Here is a 24916-nt window from a genome sequence, read left to right on the forward strand (position 1 = left end):
ATAAATTAACACCTCAGACTTTCTTGAAATTATAAATCAAGTGATACAATAATGATATGATCTCTTTATACATGTATTTTACAAATAAATCAGTGTTAGGAAACCAAATTTGAAAGGATTTCATAAATTTCTTCGGCTCACGGGCCATGTTTGTTTTAAAAACATACCGATCATTCTTATTGCCTGTAATACAATATACGCTGAAAAGCTTGAATCCTTCACTCCGCTGAATGCTGAGTCGGGAACATGCGCAGAGGCAACGAAATAGCAATGGTTCTTTAATTACCGCGCAGGTCAAGCTTGCCAGAGAGAACAAGTCTGTTACAGGAAATGCATGCCTTTGCTTCAGCAAAAAAGCACAGATTATCTTTGGAGAATTTCTGGGTGATCAGAAGATGGGTGAAAACAATAACAAGCAAACAGCAATATATATGCACGTCGACCTTGGCAGTATTATAAGATATGAGTGCTGTACACAATACATAACGTGTGAGAGTTGCATAGATTACTTACTGCATATTACATGGGAGCCATTCCAAATAGTATATACAAAATGTGCTCCATCTACAACAATGAAAGGCTGCTCACAAATGAAGGCATTCAGTGATGATAAAACAATAGTATAGGTTCTGTTTCTAAGTAAACGTGTCAATACCACAATGTCAACATGCTCCTTTAAATGTGAGAGTCCTGTATTGAAAACATAAATTAGGGGAAACTACGACACATAAATATACAAAAAGTACTAAAAGTAAACGCAAAAATAGCTGCTGTGCATTTGACACTATATTATTTTGATACATATCATGATGATATATTATAAGTACAGATGTATTTGTGTGGAAGTAGACATTTTATTTTCATGACTGAATCTAAAATATATTTCAAGAGGTCATGATGTGTTAACATATCTCACGGGGTCCTTATATCTTTTTAATGTGAACTTGTCATTTTTGAACGGAACTAGTACAACATTTCCCCCTGTGATGTAATGGAGGTAAAATATAAAATGGAAATACTCAAGTAACCTTCGTACAATGCATTAGTAAATGTAGACCACCTGCATTTTGCCACTGTTTAGCTTTTCTTTATCCTACTTTTACAAAATGTAATACAATCATTAAATATATTCAGTATTATCAGTATTATTTGACTCTTTGAAAATAACATAACATTGAAAGAAACTAAAAGCTACCTTCTTTTATTTTGAAACGTGTGACCGGAAACGCCCGTATTCACCATCTCGTTTTCTGTAGCTTAATAGCACAGAGTTGTTGCAAAGGTAACTTCCTCCAACGCTGGCTTCTTCGTGGATTCGAGTGCGAGTTGTGAAGCTCCAGCTCCAGCAAGTGCCGGTGTGTGAAGGGGAGGCAAACCGTTTAAAAAAATGTGTCTTTATGGCTTCTCTATTCTGAATATCGCGTGAATTCGTCACTTTTTGTATTTTGAGCGAACGACGGACGACACTGCTGGCGTCATGTAGGCGCTGCTCTTCAGACTTTTGGAAAACAAACCGTGTTTTTGTCTGTGGATTCTCTGGAGATGGCTGAGTAGGTCGACCTGCGTCAGTTACAGAGCCCTCGGAAAAAGCACTTTTGGAAAAAAAAAAAACCACCCAGGTAAGTTTATTTATCACCACGGAGGCCAAAAATGTGACCGCGTATAAAAACCGAATAGACATTTCATAGACGTTGAGAAGTTTGCTGATTTTGCAGTAAAATGTTTCGTCACAATAAATCCCTCTCAGCTTTTCCTTGTAAAAAAAATCTTGGCCTGTTCTGTAATTGCAGCCACACACACACACACACATTATATACATATTTATCATATCTTATTCGTATTTGGTTGTGTGATCTGATACCTGCATCTTATAACTTGTAACTATTATTGCACGTTCATTCTTTGTGATTTCGCCTTCTTCCTTTCCGATGTTTTTGGTGAATGGAGATGAGCTCCGGGGCTAAACGTGTGAAAATAAACGTCTCCGGTCCAGCACTGCAACTTGTAATACCTACGTCACAGTCAGGCGAGCAACTTTACAACTGGTCGTGACTTTTTTAAGAGGTTGCTGTTGTTGTTTTTGTCATGCAAATTATCTTTGGGTCGTTCCTGCTCGATCGTGTGTCTCATCATCCCATGCTGGGCACTTTAACATCACAATTGAGAGCCTAACACACACACACACACACACACACACACACACACACACACACACACTATTGCTTACAATGGTCTGTGGTTTAATTTGAAACTAGTTGGCAATGAAGTGACATTTCAGATATCTCCAGTACAATTCGATTATTTGTTGACATGCTTTTTTTCCCCTCTTGCAGAAGAACAATCAGATCAAACAGGAAACGGTGTGTGATAAGATTGCAGTGCAATTAAATGTAAAGCTGGTAGACCGGCTGATGAGAGGGTGCAAACTTCATTACAGAGGTGTTAATGCTCACTGAAAAACATTCAGGGGTAATTGTGCAGATTAAAGGATGTGTGAAAAGGGAAGGTCTCGCGCTGAAGGGTTCCTCCTCCGAATCAACTCACTGTGCCGGGTTCTGGATCACAAGAACTCCCATTGCCACACACTATTTAAGTCTCTCTTCACTGGTAGCCCAAATGTCTGGGGGGCACTTGACTGTTTCATTTGTTCTTGATGTGTAGGCGAGTCTGTGGGATGGAACACGACCGAGCTCCGTTGATGGTGTGATGCTTTTATGCTGACGCACTTAAACCATTCAGTTGACCACACATTAATATGTACGTGTTACTCTGACAGTGAAACATGTGCAGCGAGGGGCTCCACATTGTCGAATCAATATGGATTAGCCACTCCGAATAACATGTAATGCATTTATTGTTTGTTGGTGAGTTCCCCTCAGACTGGATTAGAGGAGTCACAGTGGGGGTTCTTTGTTATGGTTAGTGGCAGCGTGTGTTTGTGTGGTGGCTTGATGATCTGGAGTCTGTAACCCCACAGCTGACCAGTCGCAGGAGACGGGCCTCCTTGTGGGCGCCTGCTGTTCCCAGTGACTCGCGTCCTGGAGTCTGGCTGATAGTGGTCTGATAAAAGGCGGAGGCAGAAATCTGGTTCAACTCCATGGAATGCCGGTCGTCTCGTTCTGTTCAGCTGAGGTAACAGGCACCGGTCTGATTGTGGGCACTCACCCTGCCATTGTCCACTCCTTCTCAACGTCTCTTGGTCTACAGCAATGTTAATGTTTGGCCTTGGGCCAGAGGCATTGTTCTTAACGGCCTATCTGTGGTAACTTATTCCTCAACCAGTTGGAGGTTATCTGTCTCCCTGAGACGAACAATGCATGCCCAACAATAGGACTGGTTTGGGGTGTCTTGGAATGTTGAATCATTCTTTTCCTTGTGTTTGTTTCAAAGAGTGTTTGTGTCTGATTTACAAAGCTTGACAATATTTATGTTTTTCCCAATCTTACTGCCAATAGTAATAATCACTCATAGAACGTCATATAATTAGTTAATAGTCCTTAATTTAAATCCTAATTTACCACAGCCTGCGGTATCCGCTTCATAATTAGCTTTACTTGCCATATATGTTTAGACACATGGCATTTGACTTTTATATCAATCTAACAGTCAAAAAACAAAGATATTTTATTTACTATTACGTAGGACAAAGAAAGGAAGCAAAAACTAACAACGTAGACGCTTTAACCACAAAGTATTAGTTGTGCTTGCAGCTTCTTTTTTTTATGGGTGGGACGGTAGGCCTCTGATAGCAATATTTTTTTTGTGCACAGTAATTTGGCTGTCAGAAGCAGTTTGGGTTTAGTACAATTTGCAAGTGGAGGAGAGGGAAGCGTTCGCTCCAAAAACGTGTGCGTGTGCAGACTCAGGTTACACGGTCTGTCATTAACAAGAGAACTGCAGTTATGAGACCACAATAGACTGCTTCAAGTCTGGGCAAGAGTCTCATAGCTCTTCCATGTAGGTGGCTCAGAATTTAGGGCGAGGGAGGGGGATACTGTATGTCTGCCTGTCTGCCTGTGTGTGTGTGTGTGTGTGTGTGTGTGTGTGTGTGTGTGTGTGAGAGATAACGAATCAATGTGTGTGTGAATGCGGGTTGGAGGCGGTGGCTGGAGGAGTCTATAGCTCGCTGCAGCAACCTTGAGCTATCTTCCTTTAGTTTTGGCCTCATATATCCTGTGTGTGCTCGTGCATCGGCGTGAGTGTGTGCTGATTTACTGGAAAGTTTGACAAGCAACAAACCTGGCATCAAATGAAGCAGCAGGCTGCAGAAAAACACAGCATGTGGGTTGAATTTGCCTTGCTCTATGCTCGTGTCCAGCTTTTAAGAAAGGGGCCCCTCTGTCTGCAGTGTTATTTTTAGTCCCAAAAAATCCTTGAGCCTTTTTAATAATCGTCAGCTTTATGTAGCCCAAACATATCACGATGAGAGGAGCTGTCTGGGACTCGCGGGCTATGCAGTCCAAGCATGACACATTAGAGGGGGAAAGAGACTAGAAAAATGAAAGACTGCCTGTGTATTTGCCAGACTTTTGTCTTGTTACTGTTTGCTGTTTGGAAGCTTGCTCTTTTCTTCTGGTGGCTACTCACAGACTTATTGATTTATCTGATTCTTTGTTCAAATGTGGTTGAGGACCAATGGAGACAGATCAAAGGGATACAAGACACTACTGTCTTCACGGATGCCCATAGATCTGCGGTGCTTGTGGCTCCTCTCCTCTCTCCATACTCATCCCGGACTGGAGACAGTCTGCAATACACATTTTATGAGTCCTTCATTCGCTTCAGTGCTCTTGTCTTATCGCTCAGCTGTTAAATGTTATGGCTTTGTGTCTCTGATCACATTCTCCAGGCCAAGGCATGGACTCTTATTTGGTTTGGGCACTTTGTCTACGACTTGAAAATAATCAGTTTCATCTCTTGGGGTCACAGGGTCGAAAGCTGAAGTAGTTTTGTTATGATGGAAGTACTTCAGGATTACATTGATGGGGCTGGCTTGAATTCGTTTAGTCCAGTCCCAGTACTGGAGCCAAATAGGGAATTTGTTTGGTTTTAGTTATTCATTGGTTTTGACAAATAAGTAGGACTGGGCAGTATAGCAGGAAATCAATATCACAACATTATATAGCTTTTATATTTCTTATAATATCTGTTGGCCAAATATGTGATGCATAAAGTATGCACTCTTGAAAATTTTAAGACAGGAAGTAACAATCGTTTTCATTATCAGTTATTCTGACAATTATATTCTCACTTAGATTATGTTCTTTAGAGTTAAAAAAAAATACATTTTCAAAGCTGGGATTTTAGCTTATTAAATGGCACAAGGATGATCAGAGTTCTCTTATTGACTTAACCAATAAATCTGATTGGTCTGCTCAAGCAACAGTACTTAAAAAATGAATCAAATTTGGTCAAACTCAATGCATAGTGGTTGACCACATTAGACAAATTCTGATCAGAATTATCTATGATTTATTGACACCATATTATCAAATCCTCACAATTAAATCCACACAAAATCTTCTGAGCGTTATCGCCCGGCCCTTCATGCAAGAACCCGTCATGTCTTCATTTCCCATGTGAACTACTGGTCTTCCTCCTTAGATACCTCTCCTCTGCGGAAGGCCAGGAAGCTACCCGCCATAAAGGCTCCGTTGGCAGCAGGATGTAATGGCTATGGAGCGTGGTTTGTTTTGTTACAAGCTGTTTGCTGAGTGATTATCAGCAAGGTGGCCATTGGTGTGGTCGATGTCTGTGGGTCACACAGCCGGGGATATCATGATAGCCCTCGGACTCCTGGAGCTCAGAGACTAAATATTCCCTGAGTTTCGTCTAACTGTGCATACAGCTCTTTGGTCCGTTTGGCGGATTGTCTTGTTTCACAAGAAGAAACTGTGTTTTAAAGGGTGCACCGTGATACAAACTAAGATGTCTTTTGAGAAGAGTACTGCCCCAGGCCAGTGAACTTTGTGAGACGGTCGTTTGGAGGGAGAATGTTTGTGCATTCCTCGGTTGGCAAACATAGCCGGGGGCCACAAAGATGGTGTTTGAATTGGCTGTTTCAGATGTTTTGATGTCTGTGTGATAAATCTCTAATTGCTATGGTGACCATTGCGTGGATTACTTGTTTACAGTGTCGCCACAATGCTGTAAAATCCGATAAAGTTGTGTCTCACAAGACTTCGATGCCTTTTTGAATCCATAATAAAACCTTGCAGAACCGCAAAACTTCTATTACTTGCTACTAGGTTGATGTTTTGGTTCTGTGTGCCTGTGACATCTTGTGAAAACACAGAACTTAGGTAGGGTGGGAGCACAGCAGGAAGAAACGGCAACTATTGTCTCTGGTTACATCTGGTGTGTGTGTGTACCCTGTGTTACTGTATCCAAGGAACAAAAAACTGCGATGCTGTTGCCAACTACAATGAATGTGTGAGTGAGGGTTGAACATACGCAGGGGGGCATTTGCATTTGATTACATTCCTCACACGGTGAAAGGAGGCAGCTGCTGAGATACTATAGGGCCCCGAGAGATGAAGCCTGGCTCGACCTGATGGGGCACTGCAGGTTCACCTCCGCATTTGATGCGCCCCTTGGCCAGCGAGGTGTGTTTCCAAAGGTTATTGAGCTTTGCTTTGTACTCAGTGGAACGTCTGGCTTTCATACGCAGTCTTGGTGTACGACAAAGGATATCAAGAAGGGGGCAAGCTGCGTTTCACAGTTACACCAGACAAGGTCACAGCGCCGCATTGAGCTCTATTTCAACACTGCTGCCAGTACAATACCTTTGTTTGGTTCATTAACGTCTCCTAAATATATCTGTGTGTTTTAAAGCGGTGGAGTTTGTGCCACTTTTATTCCACAGACAAGTTTTGTTTGTATTTTGCGTTGAGCAATGCATTTAGCCTGCGTCAAAATATTGACGTGGCTGCTGTAGAAAGCAAAGTCTATGAAATAACCACCCATAATTCTGTCTGGAATTTTTGTCCAAACCCTGCTCCATTTTTCTTAATCACATAATCAGAGCAGATGATTTAACTTATTTACTTTACCTCTCCGCTTTTCCCCCCTGGCCCTACATTTCACCAAGCATTCATCGCACACTCAAAATGTGATATGTACTGCCTGACACAGACTTGACACAAGATTTTATTGGTTCCATCTTGCACAGTGTGACATGTAATAGAGCTGCAAGATTTCCAATGTCACACAGTGTGTAGAGAGAGGCCTTAAGCCAACAGCTAACTACACGACAATTCTTCCACAAGATGACTCGGTCCATAAAATCTGTCCTAAACTGCTTTCCCATTATTGTTGTGCTTGATGTAAAGTGTCAGAACAGACTTTTGGAAGGTACATTTTTATTGAGGTGTACCCCTGATACTTCTTTTTTGTGTTGACTCCATCACAGCTATTTTTTAAGGACAACATTCATAGCATAAAGTGCTCCTTCAAAACCTACTAAAAAAGTTAAGATTGTGTATTCTCCTAACTTAGTTTTAGTCACCCCAAGTGCTATATTTGACTGTAGGCAGAGAATGTTTTTTTAGGCCGAGGTGAATGTGTTGATTTGCTGAGTTGTAGTGTGAATATGAAACTGGGCTGCTGCAAAGAGGACAACGCTCGCCCTCGGGTCTGTGTTACACCCACATCCACCTAGGAGCCAACCATCTGTGTGTCCCTGATGGCATGCTGGCACTTCGGCTGTCTGGGTCGGGGAAGGGGACGCGAACAGGGACGCGAACAGCAGGCTCCGCATTGCCCCAGTCTCTGCCTGTTTCCTCCCTCGCCACCCCGCAGTTTTCTGCAGCTTCCTCGGCGCCCAGGCTATTTGTGCCATGGTAACTGTGCCAGCCTGCCTGTTCAGACACAGATTCCACCTCTCGTCTCCCTCGTTGCCAGCACGATGACTCAGCATCTCCTCCTGCAGGGCTTCCGGCCTCCTCCCTCTTCATCCTCAGTGATGCACCATACTCATCGGACAAAGTCATTTTTTGTCATTCTCTAGTTCGTCTTGACCCGAATACAAAACAGACCAAATGAATAAAACAGCCAACTAGACTCTTCTTTATTCTTGAAAGTTAAAACGTCACCTAGAAACAGCAAATGCTAATACAATTTGAGGTTCAGATGTAGTCGATTTAAGTCTGAATGTGTAATAAAATGCATTTAAGTCATCATAACTGCCAACATGCTTCTCTTTGAAGGGTACAGTTGTACCAGTCACAATATTTGAGTGGCATGTTTAATCATCTCCATCTAATCACTCATAGCTTAACTCAACATCTTAGAATAAGTGCCTATGAAGATAGCCCTTCGGAGCGGGGTCACTGGAAACAGTCTGGGAAGGAAACATGGCGTCAAAAACGGGAGCCTTGATAAGTAGGATCACTTTCAAGTCCCTCCAGCAGCACTCGTGTGACTTAAAGCCAGCATACGTTGCACAGGGCCATGTCTATCTCAACTATTTCTCTCCGGGCTGTCCACACTTTGACTGCCTTGTGTTGAGCTAAATGGGGTTTCTGTATTTCCGTGAACGTGGTCAGTGCTTATGTATTTCAGAGGCATTGATATCATCATACAAAAGGCCTATGGTGGGAAAAGCATTCAGATTATTTAGTACATTTCAAAAGTAATTGCATTCAGAATTTAAAGTGAAGGAACAGAAGAAGAAAAAAATAGTTACAATTCAAAAGTACTGAATGTGCAATAGCACTTCTTACGACATACATTTACACTTTAACCTCACCTGGTCCAATACTTTTTTTTATAATTTTTTATACTTTTACACTTTATACACATTTATTCTTATTCTATCTGTACATTTCATATTTTTGTTTCTTACTATTTAATTAAGTTAAATTGTGTTTTTATTACTGTTCTACTGTTTATTTATATTACTTACTTATCTCTACTTTAAATGTCTGTGAATAAGGGCTGCTGTAATCCTGTAATTTCCCCACGGAGGGACTAACAAAAGACTATTTTATCTTATCTTATTATTTCACTAACAAAGACCACGCCAATGGCGCTATGCATTTACCAGTGGCGGGCCATCAGGGCCTGCTAAACCTTCTCTGCTGACCTAAACAAAATCACAATCATAATTTTGCATGCCAAACAGCATCCCTTCCAGCATGTATTTATGTATATGATATTAGACAGCAGGCCTAGGTAGGAAGTATACGGCCCGCCACTGGCGAAAGAGAGGGTTGGGTTAAGGAACCGGACACAGGTCGAGGGATGAAGGGATGGGGGAAAGGATGTTGGAGTCAAAGAAGAAATAAACGGGTTTAATGTGTTTAAGCATGTAGGGCCCGGCTGATTGGCTGAGTTCGGGGTGTGTTCTTCACTCCCAAACTATGTTTTTTTTAAACTCCATATAGTTATACTTGTATATGTTATTGTGTTATTATTACGAAACACTTAATTTGTAGGTGTCCTTAAATGTGCTGCTTGGTTGAGATGGAGGTATTTCTTCCTACTTTCTCTACACTCTCTTAGTTAAATCCTTCACAGGGCACCACATTAAAAAGATAATTGCATGTTTTGTTTGTAAAACGTCAATCTGCAAAGTAACTAGTAACTGCAAAGTAAAAAGCTAAATGTTTTTCCATTAAATGTAGTGGAAATACCTAAGTAATGTACAAGTACTTCAACATCATTGTACTTACGCACGTTACTTAATTTATTTTGATTATTTTAAACTGCCTGTCTTTATAGCGATGGCAGTACGAGAGAAGGACTCATCATAATGCAATACATTGTAAAATAATCACACAATCACAGTTGCGGCAAATGACATTTGGCCACCTTTTTTTTTAAGCGTCCATCAAATAATCTGCATACTGTAGTGAATTCTTAGATTACTAGTTCCAACAGCAGTAAACATGGGAAAATATAATTACCATGTGGTATTTACACTGGTTTCCTATTACAACACCACATCAAAGGCTATAGGAAGAGGGAGCAAAAGGAAAGAACAGGGTTGAGACAGATAGTTGGGGGGAAAATGAGAGCACACCCTTGGCAGGATGTCAGCTCTGCGAACACACAGTACAGAACACTGCCAGTGAATTCAATATGCAGCGATAGAGAGCTGCAACACACACATAGCGCCATAAAGTTGTCTGCTCAGATCGCAATCGGTCCTGCAGATGGTCCCCCTCTCTGCCTCGCTCCACTCCAGAGTCCCTCCTGAGGTTTCCAGTATCAGGACTCGTCCTGAGTGTGTATTTATCAAGCAAAGCTGTTAGCTGGCTTGATGGTGTGTTTACCAGCTCGCTATGCCTCATGTGTGGATGGATGGGGTGTAGTTTGTGTTTTCTTGTACTTCTGCAAATTCATGTGTAGATACAAAATAAAACATACAGTAGTGGATCTGTGCAAATACATACTTAAACACATATTGGAGAACGAGCAAAAGGCCCTCAGGCTTTGCAGTGCAGACTGAAATATTTGCTTTGTACAAAACGGCACATAAAAGGATCACCTAGTGGCATGTGGCTCACTGCTTATGACGGTTTATTTAAGACAAAGTGTCCTTGCGGAGAGATGAATTGAGACGGAGATGATTTCAGTGCTCCGTTGAGGGTCTTTCAACGGTAAATGTAAACAAAAATGCAGCAACTCATTTACCTACACTTATGGAAGCCATTAAAAGGAGCCTTGTGACACGCTCTACTTAGTTAAATGAGGTGAGCTATTGATCTGTCAGCAGCATGCGAGTCAGGATATTGCGTTCTCTGTCGAGTTAATATCAAGATAACCAGTTTGACAGAATCTCTGTGCTCCAGACTATTGTCTTTTACCCCCCCGCCCCATGCTTATCTCTTTATCCTGTTTCCTTCGGCCCCCTGGCTTCACCGTAGCCCAGCCGGCCGTCCCCCACCAGCATGGTGCCCTTCTTCCAACTGTCCCCCTGGGCGCTGACTCCAGACACCTCCGTGTTCCACTTCCCCCCCCTTTAGCCTCCCTCACTGTTGCAGCCCACACGTCTCTCTCACAGTGGCTCAGTTCTCTGCCCTTCTCTGACCCACTGTCCCCCAGTTGCCCCCTGGCTGTACCTCCCTTACCTCCTCGTGCCCTCCTGCCCATTCCCTGCCCCCCATTTGGCTGATCCCCTCTCCCCTGGTCCAAAGGGAGCAGACATAGCTCCTGATTATCTCTGTGTGGCAGCCTCTGTTTTGTGCTCCGATTAAAGGAGCAGCATGTGGTCTGTGTGTGAGCGGCCTGTACAGACGCCACCGTTGGGCTAATGCTAACATTATGTGCTTAATCATTTATGTCTGGGAGAGGGGCACAAAGGCTTGGAGGGGATGGAGGTGAGGAGGGGCGCTTGGGTATTTATCAGTGGCACAGATGCATTCAGGCGCGCAAACACATGCTTCCGAGATAACGGCCCCGGTGCTTAGTATGGCATAAACGAGGCAGGCTGTGGCGTTTCCACAGAACTCGCATATCATCTTTACAAAATGTGTAGCTGGAGTTTACAGTGTGGGTTGAACTCGTGAAGAAATCTGTCACGGGATAAAACAAACAAACTCAACCGGCCAATGTGGACGCTTCTCGAGACGCATTAAATATTGAAGCACTAGTCGCCGGGTCTCTAAACGATAGTATTTGGGCACCCAGTCTCTCCCCGTCGTGCTTTTCTCCTCATCGTCCTACTCCTCCTCTCTCGACTGTCTGCTCCTCTCCCCTCACTGCCAAGCAGTCTGTCCCTCCAACAAACACACAGACATCACCGAGCAGGCACACACACACACACACACACACACACGCACACACACACGCGCGCTTAAAGGCAGCCAATAAGAGAGCACCAGTCTCCCCATTGCTTGCCACTCAATGTCTTGTTGCCAGGACAACAGGAAGGCTTGAGACCCACTTTACTTGAACATTTTAAACTTGGTTTTGACTCTTTTTCTAAAAACAAGAAACCGCCTTGCTCTGTAAAATTGATCAGTTACTCTTTGGTCGACAGCAAATCCTGTCGTTATCCGTCTGTCTCCCTCTCGGTCTTTTGTCTGTCTCGCTGAATGGTATCCTGAAATGTGTTTTACAGAAATACCAAAGGTATTCAGTATAGAAATTGTCGTCATTTGCTCTGAATACAATCTCACCCCTCCCCACCCCCCCACACCCACTCCCCCCTCCATCTGCATGATCATTGGAGTGCAGCCTCATTTTTGTGTTTCTCTCTTTTTTTCCCCATTTAGCTCTACAATGATGTTGAGGGGCGTGTTTCTTTTGGTTTTGATCGCCCTGGTCCTACCCTGTTCAAGCTTGGAAGGTAAGTGTCTTGTCACAAAACGCAGGTTGTCCAAAGTACATGTAGTAGCTTGAAAGGTGTATACGGGATGTCAGTCCCCCTATTCTCTTTTACTCTGGTTAAACATGCACACACTCTTGCAGCCTCTGTGGTTTTCTCCATCCCCCTCAAGTCTTTTACATGCATGGACCGAAAATTCGCAATTTCTTTCCCCATCACCACCCCTCCCCAGTCTGTCACCCTCTTATCTGCTGTCTCACAGTGTTATTTTAAAACAACTGCAGTGGCGATTGAATGCAGCAGAAAGATGAGCTTTCTTAGGGCGGCGTTTCACACTTGTCCGACTGAAAATAGATGCATGCAAAGGATAAGCACGGATTATCTTATGTCACAAAACATTTAGGAACATATTGGAGATTGCAGTCCTTCTTTGGAGCAGCGTTGTCTATTTCCAGGGATGAATTCTGACCAGTTACATCATTTTTCTTTTTACTTTTGAAGGGGATGTCAGTTCGAGAAACTCTGAGTGTTTGTGTGACGGAGGGTCCTGCAGCAGTGGGGGCCGGTGTTTCGGCCAGCAGTGCTTTACCTCCCTTTCCATACTGAACGGGACGACGTACCTACAAAAGGGCTGCATTGTGGGTAATGAGGAAGGGTCCACACGATGCAAAAGCCCGCCAACTCCTGAGCTGGTGGTGGAATGCTGCTTGGGAGATTTGTGCAACATGAACGTCTCCTTGCAGTTACCGGTGAAAGGTAAAGAGTTTTGCATCATAACATTGTAAAAATGATATTGCGTGAACATTTGTAGGATTTTTATTAGAAGCAATGCATCAAAGCAAGTGGCTTACCTAAGGTTCATCGTTAAGTCTTTTTAAAATATTAAGAAATTGTCATTTATGATTTGTCAAAACTTATACATTTAAATCTACTTGACTGGGCTCTTCAGCCAGCCAGCAGAGATACTTTTTCATGTATTCTGATCTGAGTGAATGCTGTTTAATTTAATGGTCCGCTAATAGCATTGCTGTAATGGGTTTCCCCATATCTTTATTTCCTTTCATCAGATATAGAATGGTCTGCTGGCAGACCGGTCCTCAGAGACCAGGAGTGCATGTGCGAGGGTGGTGTGTGTGAGCGAGACCATCGCTGTGCCGGCCAGCACTGTTTCTCCTCTCTGAAGATGATTGATGGGGTGGCCGTCCAACAGAAGGGCTGCCTGAGGGACGACGACGAGGGCAGAGTCACCTGCGCCATGCCACCCTCCTCGGCCCATGTTGTCAAGTGCTGCCAGGGCCATCTGTGTAACATGAACGTCACTGTGCAGACTCCAGGAAAAGGTGACTTTGTACACATTGTACACATTTATCTTGGCTATCGTTCACCATAGACCTTATGGCACTAACAACAATTTCATTTCTTGACAAACTCTACTAGAACTTATGATTTTTAAAACATAAAATCTATATGCGTAGTTATTAGTAACCCAGGAGCAACTTTAATGATTGTTTTTGTCGGAAGAGTTATTATTAATCATCTATGTCCTCTTCTTGAATCTCTTGCAGAGGAGGAAGTAAAGCCCCTGATCAAAGAGGAGCATGATTGTGTCTGTGAGGGCAGCTCATGTGAAAAAGAGAAACGCTGCAAGGGCCACCAGTGTTTCTCATCCCTGACGGTCAGCGCCGGCTCCCTGGTGTCCCAGAAGGGATGCTTCAAGGTGTATGAGCAGAGCACATTGACCTGCAAGACCCCACCTTCCAGAGACCAAATTGTGGAGTGCTGCCATGGTCACCTGTGCAACTTGAACAGCACTGTGGCGCTACCTGTCAAAGGTACACTATGATGCTCAAGAGCGCCATCTATTGATTTCAGCATTGAACTGTACTTACCTAATGCTTTTTCAGACAACGTGCTGGTTAGATTTTATCGGTTCAGAATAGGAACAACCATGTGGGTTAGTTCTTAACGTTTTAGACAAAGCATTCATACTCCACAAAGAGGGCTATGTCATCTGCTGGGAAAATGTCTGCCTCTGGTTTTTTTGGATGGTTTTGTCTTGGCCCGAGTTACTCCTCTGTGTGGTCACACTCCTGGCACTGTATGAAACGGAAACGGGGCTGACAGTGAGCAACCAAAGGGAGGTTTTGAATATTGTTACGTCACCGTCCACTTCCCCAGTGTCTCGAAGAGGCTGTCGGAGCAGACTGACAACAACCCAGTGAGTGAAGCCCTCTGCAAAATGGAGGGGCAGGCTTCTTAACACAAAGCATTTTTTTGTGTGTCACCTTTTACTTTTCTCTCTACGGGAGTGTTTTATATTTTTTTGATACTTTTTCATCCCTGTCGTTTCGGTTACATATTTGGGGATTAGCTCAGAGAATATTAGTGTTAACACACCATAACGGGGTGCAGTTTACCGCATCATACATCTCACATCATGTCTTGTTATTACATTGCTGTAAATACAAATATTTATATTTTTAGCTAAACATGACCCTGCCTTAGTGCTACAATGTGTTGGTAGTTATGAGTATTTGGGCCAAACGGTTCATTATTTGAGTTGAAAAAAGGGGATCATTGTCTGGCGCAGCTGAGCCGTATTTCCCTTGGAATGTTTGAAAGGTGTGAATGGTCAGTTCCTCAGGCCCGACCTCTGCTGACTATGAGATCCTCTCTGTGTGTGTGAATGAATGCTCATGTGCAATTGCGCTCTATGTGCACTCCCACCCCTAACTGGTTTTTCCTGATGGTCTGCAGAGTGCTGCGAACCAGTGATTTGTGTCAGTCTTTGTGGTCCAGAAAACGCCCCCCGCAGTGAAGAGTTTTCCCTCAACATGCATAGTTGTACTTCTTGTATCGCTTGCTCAGGTCCATTGGACGCTTCCATCTGTTGTTTACTTGAGCACTCAGTCTTCTGACAGATGCAAGCCAAATCTAATCTTTAAAAAAAAACAATCTTTGTTTAGCATTTTTTCAAAAGTGATAGCCTGATTTAGTCTGAAGAAATCTCTGATTGTGAACGTTTTCTCTGCCCTCACAGCCGATGAGCTATCCAGCTACAGTGTGACCACACTGACGATCGTCATCGTGGCGCCCATCATCATCCTCATTGTCCTCTCTGCCGTCGCTATCCTGGTGTTCAGACGCATCCACAACAACCAAATGGAGAGACTAACATCACGAGATGCAGAGTATGGAACCATCGACGGCCTTATAGCCTCCAACGTGGGGGAGAGCACTCTGGCGGTGAGTAGGATTCTACCTCCTCAGCTCACCGGAAAGAATAGTATTAGAGTTGTTCAAGGCATATTAAAATTGACTGGTATGTTATATGTCAAATTAATTGCAGTCTTTTATTTGAACCCACTTATTTCTCTCTGTGCTAGCTGCCATATAGTATATATACTGTTATTAATTGACCTCAAGTGAGTCACAAGTCTGTGTTAAAAAAAGTTTGAATTGGTTAATAAATCAGTGTCTCTATTCACTGAGTAAAGGAGTTAGCTAAAAACACCCAGTATCATTAATAAAGGCACTTAGAAAGGAAACAGTGGGAAAGAGTAGATACTTAAATTAAATTGTGTTGGCTTTATTATCTTTTTGTATCTGAAATGTGCACTTTAAGCACAGCTGTATTATGTAAGGAGATTATTGCAATGTTCAAGAATTATATAATACTACATTAGTTGTTGTAGTGGATAGAGGATGGTCCGGCATGTACAACCATTACGACATTGCGATATAAATATTTTCACATATACAATTCAATATGAATTTTGTACATTTCTCACCTGATCAGAATTCAAACCATGGATTCTTAACGAATGTAAGCCAACATTTTACAGCACCAGAAAACAACAATAACTTAGATAAAGTTGTTATGTGTCTTAGTGTTAGCTCTGATATTTAAAAACCTACGGTGTCAATCATTTAATGTGACGGCAGATCAAATCATGTTGTTGAACAGTGGGTGGTAGGAGGGCTTTTTTTTCTGTACACTTGGATTACAGAGACTCTCTTCAAAGTGCCAATGTATGCCACAAAGTGCCAACAACAGAGATGGAAACCCCCTTTTGAAATGATGTGTTGTATTCACTTAGGGGATTCAGCTGATGAGTTGAAACGATGTTGGATTAGTGGGGATTTATGCATCTTTGTACACAATTTTACCATTTGACTCCAGATAATATACAATGGAGACAAGATAGCACAATACACCTTGTTCGCCACCATTTAATCCAGATTTCTGATCAAGGCTGTCAGGCAGTGGCCCTGTAATGAAGGATTTAGTCTTATATTCTGTGATGAACTACATGGATGAACTTGGTGAAACACTCACTGTATGATGGGAACAAATGCATGAGAGGAATGCATCACTAAATATTGAGCAAATGCTTCAGGATTCAGTAAATGCTATGAAAGAATAGATGCATGTCCCTGTATACACAGTGCAGGTTTGAGCCTTAAGATATTGTCGTACTTACTGTCATTGTTAGGTAAAAAAAAATTACATTCGCAGTGCAGTCTATCACTTTTGAACTTTGTGTGTTTTACAGATACAGATCATGATCTCCAGATTATGTGTGTGTAAAAAATATTTAAAACAAACAATGCGTAGAGGTTACGTTGGTGTGTGCGTGTGTTTTGTTGTTTTGAATCCTTTCATTTTTCCAGTCTGTTTGATGGATGTCTTTAGCTATTTATTTTCTTTCCACTCAACTGTGGATGTAAGTTTTCTGCAGAGTGGTTTATGTTTTGAGGCCCACTAAACTGATCCAGAGTTTAGGTGGAGTCCTGTGGTTAGTGTTAAGTCTGAAAGACAACCCAGCACATTCACTGGCTTGCGCACCGTGTAATCAAGTTCAGCTGAAACTCTCAGTCTAGCCTGTGCCCGAACAAAATGCACGACAGTTACCGTCCATTTTGTGATTTTTATGTCCTCTCAAAAGCATGTGTTTTATTTGAACTATAAGTAATAAGTATCCTTTTTTCCCCCAATTAAAAGCATTTCTCTACACACTTGTTAGCATGTTTCAACTCTTAAAAACACAGATCATCCCATTTATCTTTTAATTATGAAACGTGTAAATAACAACTGTTAAAGTATGATCATTCATGAGTATATGTGTGCGTGTGTCAGAAAAAGAAATAGCTGATTTTGGCTTTGTTTCAAGCTATTTACAAAGTCCATCAGTGCACTTGGCAATGGAAAGCCCAAATATGGAGCCCCAGAATGTTTGTTTGTTTCGGCATAATAATGAAAGTGCTCGGCAGTATCATGAGAAAGGATATTAGAAACAGTGGTGTTGCTGTGAAAAGCATATCGGCCTGAAACACATGGGCTGGTCCCTCTGGGGGCTACTGCCCAGAATTCGTCTGATTATGGTGATATTGCAACGTTCTGATTGTATTCTGCTGCTTAACGGCCTGGCCCGAATATACCCCCCTAAAACAATCCCCCTGTACCGAAGAGAGGGATTTAAACTCTCTGCAGAGCAACTCATCATACATTTTATGGCCTCTGCCTTGCGTTCCTGTGTTGTGATTCCAAATTGTCTCCCAGGAAGCTCTTGCATTATGCATCTGTTTATCTGAGACATCACTCTTCTTTGTTGTTTTCCTCATCTTCCCCTCCCAGTTTAGCCGTTTGTTTTGCTTAGCAGACGCCTGCTCTCTTGCTGCACACTGCCCTCCTGTGTCCGCACCGGGGTGCTGCATGTGTTTTAGCTGAGATAATAATGAAAGGCTACGTAGCATTGCACCTGTTTTGGAGTCTGGTCCTTGGTTCTCCAGCGACTACACCAGTCATCAGGGAGGGGATGGCACTTCTGTTGTTTACTCAGCAGGGGGCACTCTGCACCTCCAGCACAGACCCACCCCCCTCCCACACACAGTCGCACACAATATCATGATATACACACACTGCTTACCCCCTACATCCCATGTGGATACCACATCAAAGGCTGGTTGTATTGCTCTCCATCTGAGTCCCTGATGCTCCGTATTCCATCTTCTTTTTCGCTCGAGCCACAGGAATCCTTTGGGAAAGTTTTCATTAAACTAGCTCAGTTGCAAATATACCACATCCTTGTACATTTATAAAACCTTTCCCTCTTGTTTCTGTTTTTCTCTTTGCCAGGATCTTCTGGATCATTCCTGCACTTCAGGAAGTGGCTCAGGCCTACCGTTCCTCGTTCAGAGAACTGTTGCACGACAAATCACACTGAATGAGTGTGTCGGTAAGTGCCCCGTTAAAGGCTGTTTTCATATTGACAATAACTCTGCCTCCTACATTATCCATACCCTGTAAACATGTCTCTAAGTGTCAGAGAAAATATTACCAACAGCAGACCTATTTTCATATGGACAAACATGGTGTGTGTTGTGATCTTGTGTGTAAGTAACCCATGTTGAAAAAAGTGTGAAGTATTCATCCTCTCTTAGGAAATCTAATGAAATATGCATGGACTGATTTTTGGCCACTAGGAGGCAGCAAAATATGCTGATATTTACACAGGCACTACATCATTATCGGCTTACAATGTTGTTATTGTGACCATGTTAGCAAACCGATGCCTATTTACACATTTAATAGATGCAGCTACATGATACTGATCAAACTAAGTTCAATACTTGCTTTCCATTTAGCTCAACTTCAAGATATCTGTGGCTGCAAAATGTTTGACTTTCTTCATCAGCCACTCGGTAGCTTTTTCTCCTATTTGGAACAGTCAGCATACAGTGAACATTATCACAGTTTGTTTTTGCTGGAAAACTCCCTACAGAGAGATGAGTTGAAAGAGACCAAGTAGCTCCAGATTAAATAATGGTAATTCTAACAGCGGCCTTTATACATAAGAGAGACACAAATATGAAGGAATGCTAGTGGAAAGTAAACAGTAAAACACATCCCTCAGGCTGATTTCTTTGTAATATTTTTGCTCATATGTTTGCTCATTTCTCCCATGATTTTGCCCGCCAGGTAAGGGCCGTTATGGTGAAGTGTGGAGGGGTCAGTGGCAGGGAGAGAGTGTCGCCGTCAAAATCTTCTCCTCCAGAGACGAGAAGTCCTGGTTCAGAGAGACTGAGATCTACAACACTGTGCTGCTGAGACATGAGAACATCCTGGGTTCGTACCATGTTTCATGTATACAGGCTCAGCAAGCTGTGAGAATACCTACTGTACCACGCCATGTGTCGATTGCTCCTTAAACATAGCATCATTCCATTGATTATGGCAGGACTTTATATATGAGAATATATCTTCTTGTTTAAAAAAATACTTGTAAAAACCATCCAAACTCGGCTTAACATTATTTATTAAGGTGGATTATGAAGATATATATATATATATATATATATATATATATATATATATATATATATATATATATATATATATCTATTGTCCAAACGTATCCCATTGGCTTTAGACAATGATGTGTGTATTGATCAAAGTTTTTTTTTAAATTAATTGCATTTTTATTTTTCACTCAATTTAGGCTTCATAGCTTCAGACATGACCTCGAGGAACTCCAGCACTCAGTTGTGGTTGATCACACACTTCCATGAGATGGGCTCCTTGTACGACTACCTTCAACTCAGCACCCTCGATGCATCCAGCTGCCTCCGCATGGCTCTCTCCATCGCAAGCGGCCTCGCCCACCTCCACGTTGAGATCTTCGGTACTCAGGGCAAACCGGCCATTGCCCACCGGGACCTCAAGAGCAAAAATATATTGGTCCAAAAGAATGGACAGTGCTGCATTGCTGACCTTGGTGAGAATACTGACTAATCTTTACCACAAATCCACTGATTACATTCCTCTACTCTGTTTAATCAAATAGTTATACAAGTCTCTCAGGGTTTTGTTCACTCGTGGTAAAGTGGAGCTCCACTGTTGACGCTGCACCGTAACCAAAGGCAAAGCTCTCGATATACCACTCCACCTACGTTCTGACCCTCTCCTATAATTATGGGCTTTGGGTAATGGTTGAGGAACCCAGAAATCTGCGGGGGAACTCTGAATAGAGCTGCTTTGCGTCCAAAGGGGTCTTCTGAGGTGGTTTCGGCATCTGATCAGGATGAGTCCCGGACGCCTTCCTTTTAAAAGTTTATGGGCACTTCCAGCTGGTAAGAGGCCCTGGATTAGACTGAGAACACGCTGGAGAGATGATACATCTCATTTTGCCTGGGAATGCTTCAGGGTTCACCAGGAAGAGCTTGAAAACAGACAGCTGGATGGCTCTACTAAGCCTGCTGCCGCCGCGGCCCGGCCCAGATGAGCGGAGAAGATGGTGGTTGATGGAAACAAACTGAAGGTTGTTTTTAAGATTGAAAATTGTGGTTTATGGGTATTGCATGAAATATACCTGTAAGGCCTTAATCAAAAACTCTTTTAGAGGAACTCTGGCCACTTTATCTAAAACACCAATGTTCCAGTTGCAGGTGCTTGATGAAAAACAAATTCAGGTACAAGCCATAGCCTGGCAACTGGCTCAGCATGTTTACTTGCTCAATGTAATTATTTCTGCTCCGGATGACGCATTTTGCTGCTCCGACAAACATGGCAGCAGTTGTTGTCTCCCAAGGGACTTGTTCTTATGTTGGATTACATCCTGTAGGGATAGGACTGTGTACGACAAACAAGTAGTGTTTCATTATCTGTTGATAGAGTGAGTGCAGTGTTTTGTTTCATTATAGTTGTCTGAGATGAGGCACTTTAAGTCCCCCACCACTCAAAAACACCAGACGGCTGTTTTCACATTCAAACGAATATTTTACATACATCTCATATCTGCAGGGGAACTCTATAGTGTTCTGTGTTTTCACGCTAGGTCTGGCCGTCATGCATTTTCAAGACACCAACGAGTTGGATGTGGGAAACAACCCGAAAGTGGGCACAAAGCGCTACATGGCCCCCGAAGTGCTTGATGACACCATCCAGATGGACTGTTTCGAGTCCTACAAGAGAGTGGACATCTGGGCCCTGGGCCTCGTCTTGTGGGAAATCGCCAGGAGGACAGTCAGTAATGGTCAGTACACTTTTCACACACCATGATTAGTTATAGCGTAGCTCGTTGTTGTAAACTGTCTTCCTCATTTCCAACAAAGTTGCATTACCAACAAGCGGCATACTGTCACAAATTGTTTCCTTTCAGACTTTACACAGAATCAGAGCATTAGGTTGGACTAAGTAAAAACTTTTCTATGATGGAAAGCATTGGCTTTGATACTCAAAACATTATGTACTGTCTGTGCTGAATCTAGAACCTCTTATGTGAAATAAAACTTCCTCCAAGCACGGTTGCATGGGTTTATCGCTTTACAATGGGAACTGGGCTCTAAGCAACCCTTAAGATATTGATTTACCCTCGACGCAGTAACTTCCTGTCTCTATTTGGTCCCACGGCTACACTTGAGAGCAAGTTAAGAACAAAAAAGGGGTATTTTATCTGTCAGGTATTTGTCAGTGTACCTTTACTCCACTTTATTTTAAGTGATTGAGTGTTCTTGAAAGTGAATCGCTGCATTCTATGCTCTACTTGTAGGCATCGTAGAAGACTACAAGCCACCTTTTCACGACGTGGTTCCAAGTGATCCCAGCTTTGAGGATATGAAGAAGGTTGTGTGTGTGGATCAGCAGAGGCCCAACATCCCAAACAGATGGTTTTCAGACACTGTGAGTGATATTATATAGTCATTATTGTATCATAATTAGTCTGCATGCTTTTGATATCCACATATAAAATCATTTCAGAGATATTCTAAAGTGGACACTGGACACAGCAATTGATCGTTTTAATGTATTTTCAGACTTTAACCTCCATGGCGAAACTCATGAAGGAATGCTGGTACCAGAATCCGTCAGCCAGATTAACAGCGCTACGCATCAAAAAGACTCTCACAAAGATCGACAACTCTCTGGACAAACTCAAAACAGACATTTGAGTCTGCCTCGAGAAGAAGAGGCAGACATACGCTTTGAGGCTTTTGAAGACACCCAGGTGGTGGACCATCCTGGATGAATCTCACAAGACAAGAGACTTGATGGGTTCAGTGCCCTTATAGTGGCACAAACCTATATTTATTTTAAAACACTTGGCGGGAAACATTTTGGCATCCAAAGATGGCTTACCGGACATTTCAGAGACTACTAATAGTCACGCAAATAGGAAAATATATATTAAACTTATGACATAGGAGCTGGACTGTTTGCAATGTTATTCAAGGAAAAAAATGTTACCTGGGTATTAAAATAGGCTCGCTTTTGTTAGAACCGCAGATTTTATGGACAATGTCTGACCATTTTAGCAATTTCACTATCTCTTGAATTGTACTGCATTGTTCGTTTATACAACGGTGGATGCATTTGGAAAAGAAATCAACTTGCCTATTTAATTGTCGTACTTTCTTAAAGGGCAATTGCAGCCAGCTATGTTATGTTGATCTTTGTGTGTCGTGCAACTCTGTTTACAATGCTGTTGGAACAAGTTTCTTGGGATCTTACCATTCCCCAAAGGGTTACGTTTTTGTTTCTTCAGCTTTACAGACACAAACCGCTAAATGAACAAATAAAATATCTGTTAGGTCCTGAACTCTCGTCCTCCAGAGGTCTGTAAGTAAGCCTGTAAATCCTGTACACGGTCTTAACGCGTGCATTGTTGTCCTAACGCGTGCATTGTCAAGTAATTGAAGTCAAACTTCAGCCTTTTTTTTATTGCTTTAACATTTTATATTAATTAGTGATTTATATTAATTAAATAGAAGAAAAAAAGTGTTTTATCCGTCTCATTTGTCTCGATGCTGTATCTTGTAAATGTATTTATTTTTAGCCGTGGTAGTGGAGTGGCTTCAGTGATGGCAATATTGATGAGCTTTGTACCTTCGCCACTTAGATCCTACTTTAAATACCAAATACAACTATTGAATGAATGAAGATGAAATGTTGCCCCGAGGATGAAACCTGTTGATGTTGGTGATCCTCTGAGGTTTCATCCAGCGCTTTCATCAAGTCAAACTTTTAATTTGGCAAATACTTTGAAATGTGTCAAAATACCAGCAAAGCTAGTGACGTTCCAATACTCCTCAGCTGTAGTGTGTGTTTAGTGCTAATTCTCAAAGGTGACAGCCTTACTGAAACGTTGGTGGGGTTTGTGACACTTTGTGTACATTATTGATTCATCTGATCATTTTAATGAAGTGATTCCCATTTAGACTAGTTAATTATTCTGATTCTTTAATCCACTATTTTTGGTCATGTAGTTTTTATTTGACTATGATCTATGGTGTAAAATCAAACATCTAGCTTCTAACCATTCACTTGTGGTTTTAAAGTCCAATAGGAAGCAATGCCCACAGCATATAGAAGTCACTTATTATTCCCAGCTAAAACCCATCTTCCATATTTCTGTGCCTGTATATCAGTAAACATAGACAGTTTATTTTACCCTGAAATGATTCACAATCATCGGTTATTTTTGCATATCAATATATTTCCTTACTGCAGAAAAGCTTGACATCTGCACTGATCATGCAACAAATACATTTATATTCATTGGAAAAGGTCAAAAGCCCAGACACTTCCCTTGCCAGCTGTAAAGTGAAACTGCATACACAGCAGATATCTTGGGAAATGACAAACAGAAACTGGGCCCCTGATGGTTCTCAGACTGATTAATATGCCAGAGGAGTTATGGGCCATGATAGAAACACTAACAGTGGATGTCAAACAGAGCTGAGACTCCTCCGCTCGCATGCATCAACAGCTGTTAAACCTTCTATGGAGACTGTCTTCATATTCATTGTCATTTAAACCGACAGACCACAGAGATTCGACGCGACCGGTTTCAAAATCCAATTTTCATTTTCCTGATGTTCTAGACCAGGTTTGTTTGTATCCATGCGGTGTACCTCTATCTACAGCTGAGCAGTAGAAATCATAATCTGTTCATGAAATTGTGTTTGGCTGACTTTTTAAAACCTTGCCACTATCACAAGTACTTTCAGAGCAGAGGCTAATGTATTGGTGGTCTTTGCAGAAGCAACAATAGAGACAAGGTTCCTAGGTTAGCTCCATGTGTCTCAGTATGTACAGTAGACTGCCTTGACTGCTGTGAATGCATCGTGAAAAAAAGTACATTCTGTGCTTGTGGTTTTGTTCTCGTAAACTCGGTTTACTGATTCACGCTCCTTGGTGACATTGGCCCCTGCTGTTGCTACGGAGGGAACTGCAGTAAATAACTTATTGCATGCAGGTGAGTTGAGCTAACATTTGCACTGAGCTTAACGTACAGCAGATTGCCTGACAGTATTTACTCTATGCTCGGTTGGACAGGATGTTAGCAGTTGTAGGCTGGTTTCTTCAGCAACTTTCTCTGGCACGGCTCACTACACAGGTTTACAAAGTCAGCTGAAACTCAGAATGTAAATATAGATGCTATGCACACATGGAGTTGGAGAAAAGTCAGTAAACATTCCCAAAACAATCATGTTCCCTTTGGGACCTTTTTCAGTGTTGTACCCTCTCACCTGCTCGGAGATCTTTTGGTTGAAAAATGTATTCCACAGCACTGTGCCATCAGTGTCTAATTAAATATAGAATATATACAATTAGTACACTTCTATTATTGAATATTTATT

At 42.2% G+C, this 24916-nt stretch overlaps 1 protein-coding gene across 3 annotated transcripts; it reads left to right on the forward strand.

Annotated features, from left to right (window-relative positions):
• The first annotated feature begins 1292 nt into the window (after positions 1–1292).
• LOC137782601 (activin receptor type-1-like) lies at positions 1293–22485 on the forward strand. 3 transcript variants are annotated; one of them, XM_068572009.1, is made up of 12 exons: positions 1293–1619; positions 12222–12295; positions 12776–13030; positions 13342–13614; positions 13840–14106; positions 15315–15520; positions 18414–18513; positions 19257–19403; positions 19777–20052; positions 21112–21309; positions 21826–21956; positions 22091–22485. In XM_068572009.1, the coding sequence occupies exons 2-12, from the start codon at positions 12229–12231 to the stop codon at positions 22223–22225; spliced, it is 2055 nt and encodes a 684-aa protein (XP_068428110.1). In that variant the 5' UTR covers positions 1293–1619; positions 12222–12228; the 3' UTR covers positions 22226–22485. The 3 variants fall into 3 exon arrangements, with proteins under 3 accessions (XP_068428110.1, XP_068428109.1, XP_068428111.1); XM_068572008.1 differs by lacking the exon at positions 1293–1619 and adding an exon at positions 3114–3132; XM_068572010.1 differs by lacking the exon at positions 1293–1619 and adding an exon at positions 12060–12078.
• The last annotated feature ends 2431 nt before the right edge of the window (positions 22486–24916 follow it).

Source organism: Clinocottus analis, unplaced genomic scaffold (genome assembly GCF_023055335.1).
Source record: "Clinocottus analis isolate CAN_PGR_092001 unplaced genomic scaffold, fCliAna1.0.p SCAF_12, whole genome shotgun sequence".
NCBI lineage: Eukaryota > Metazoa > Chordata > Actinopteri > Perciformes > Cottidae > Clinocottus > Clinocottus analis.

Coding starts and splice junctions, on each gene's coding strand:
- LOC137782601 (XM_068572009.1), top strand. CDS start 12,229: ATGATGTTGAGGGGCGTGTTTCTTTTGGTTTTGATCGCCCTGGTCCTA. Junction 15,521..18,413: donor TGGGGGAGAGCACTCTGGCG/GTGAGTAGGATT, acceptor TCTCTTTGCCAG/GATCTTCTGGATCATTCCTG. Junction 20,053..21,111: donor GTGCTGCATTGCTGACCTTG/GTGAGAATACTG, acceptor TTTTCACGCTAG/GTCTGGCCGTCATGCATTTT.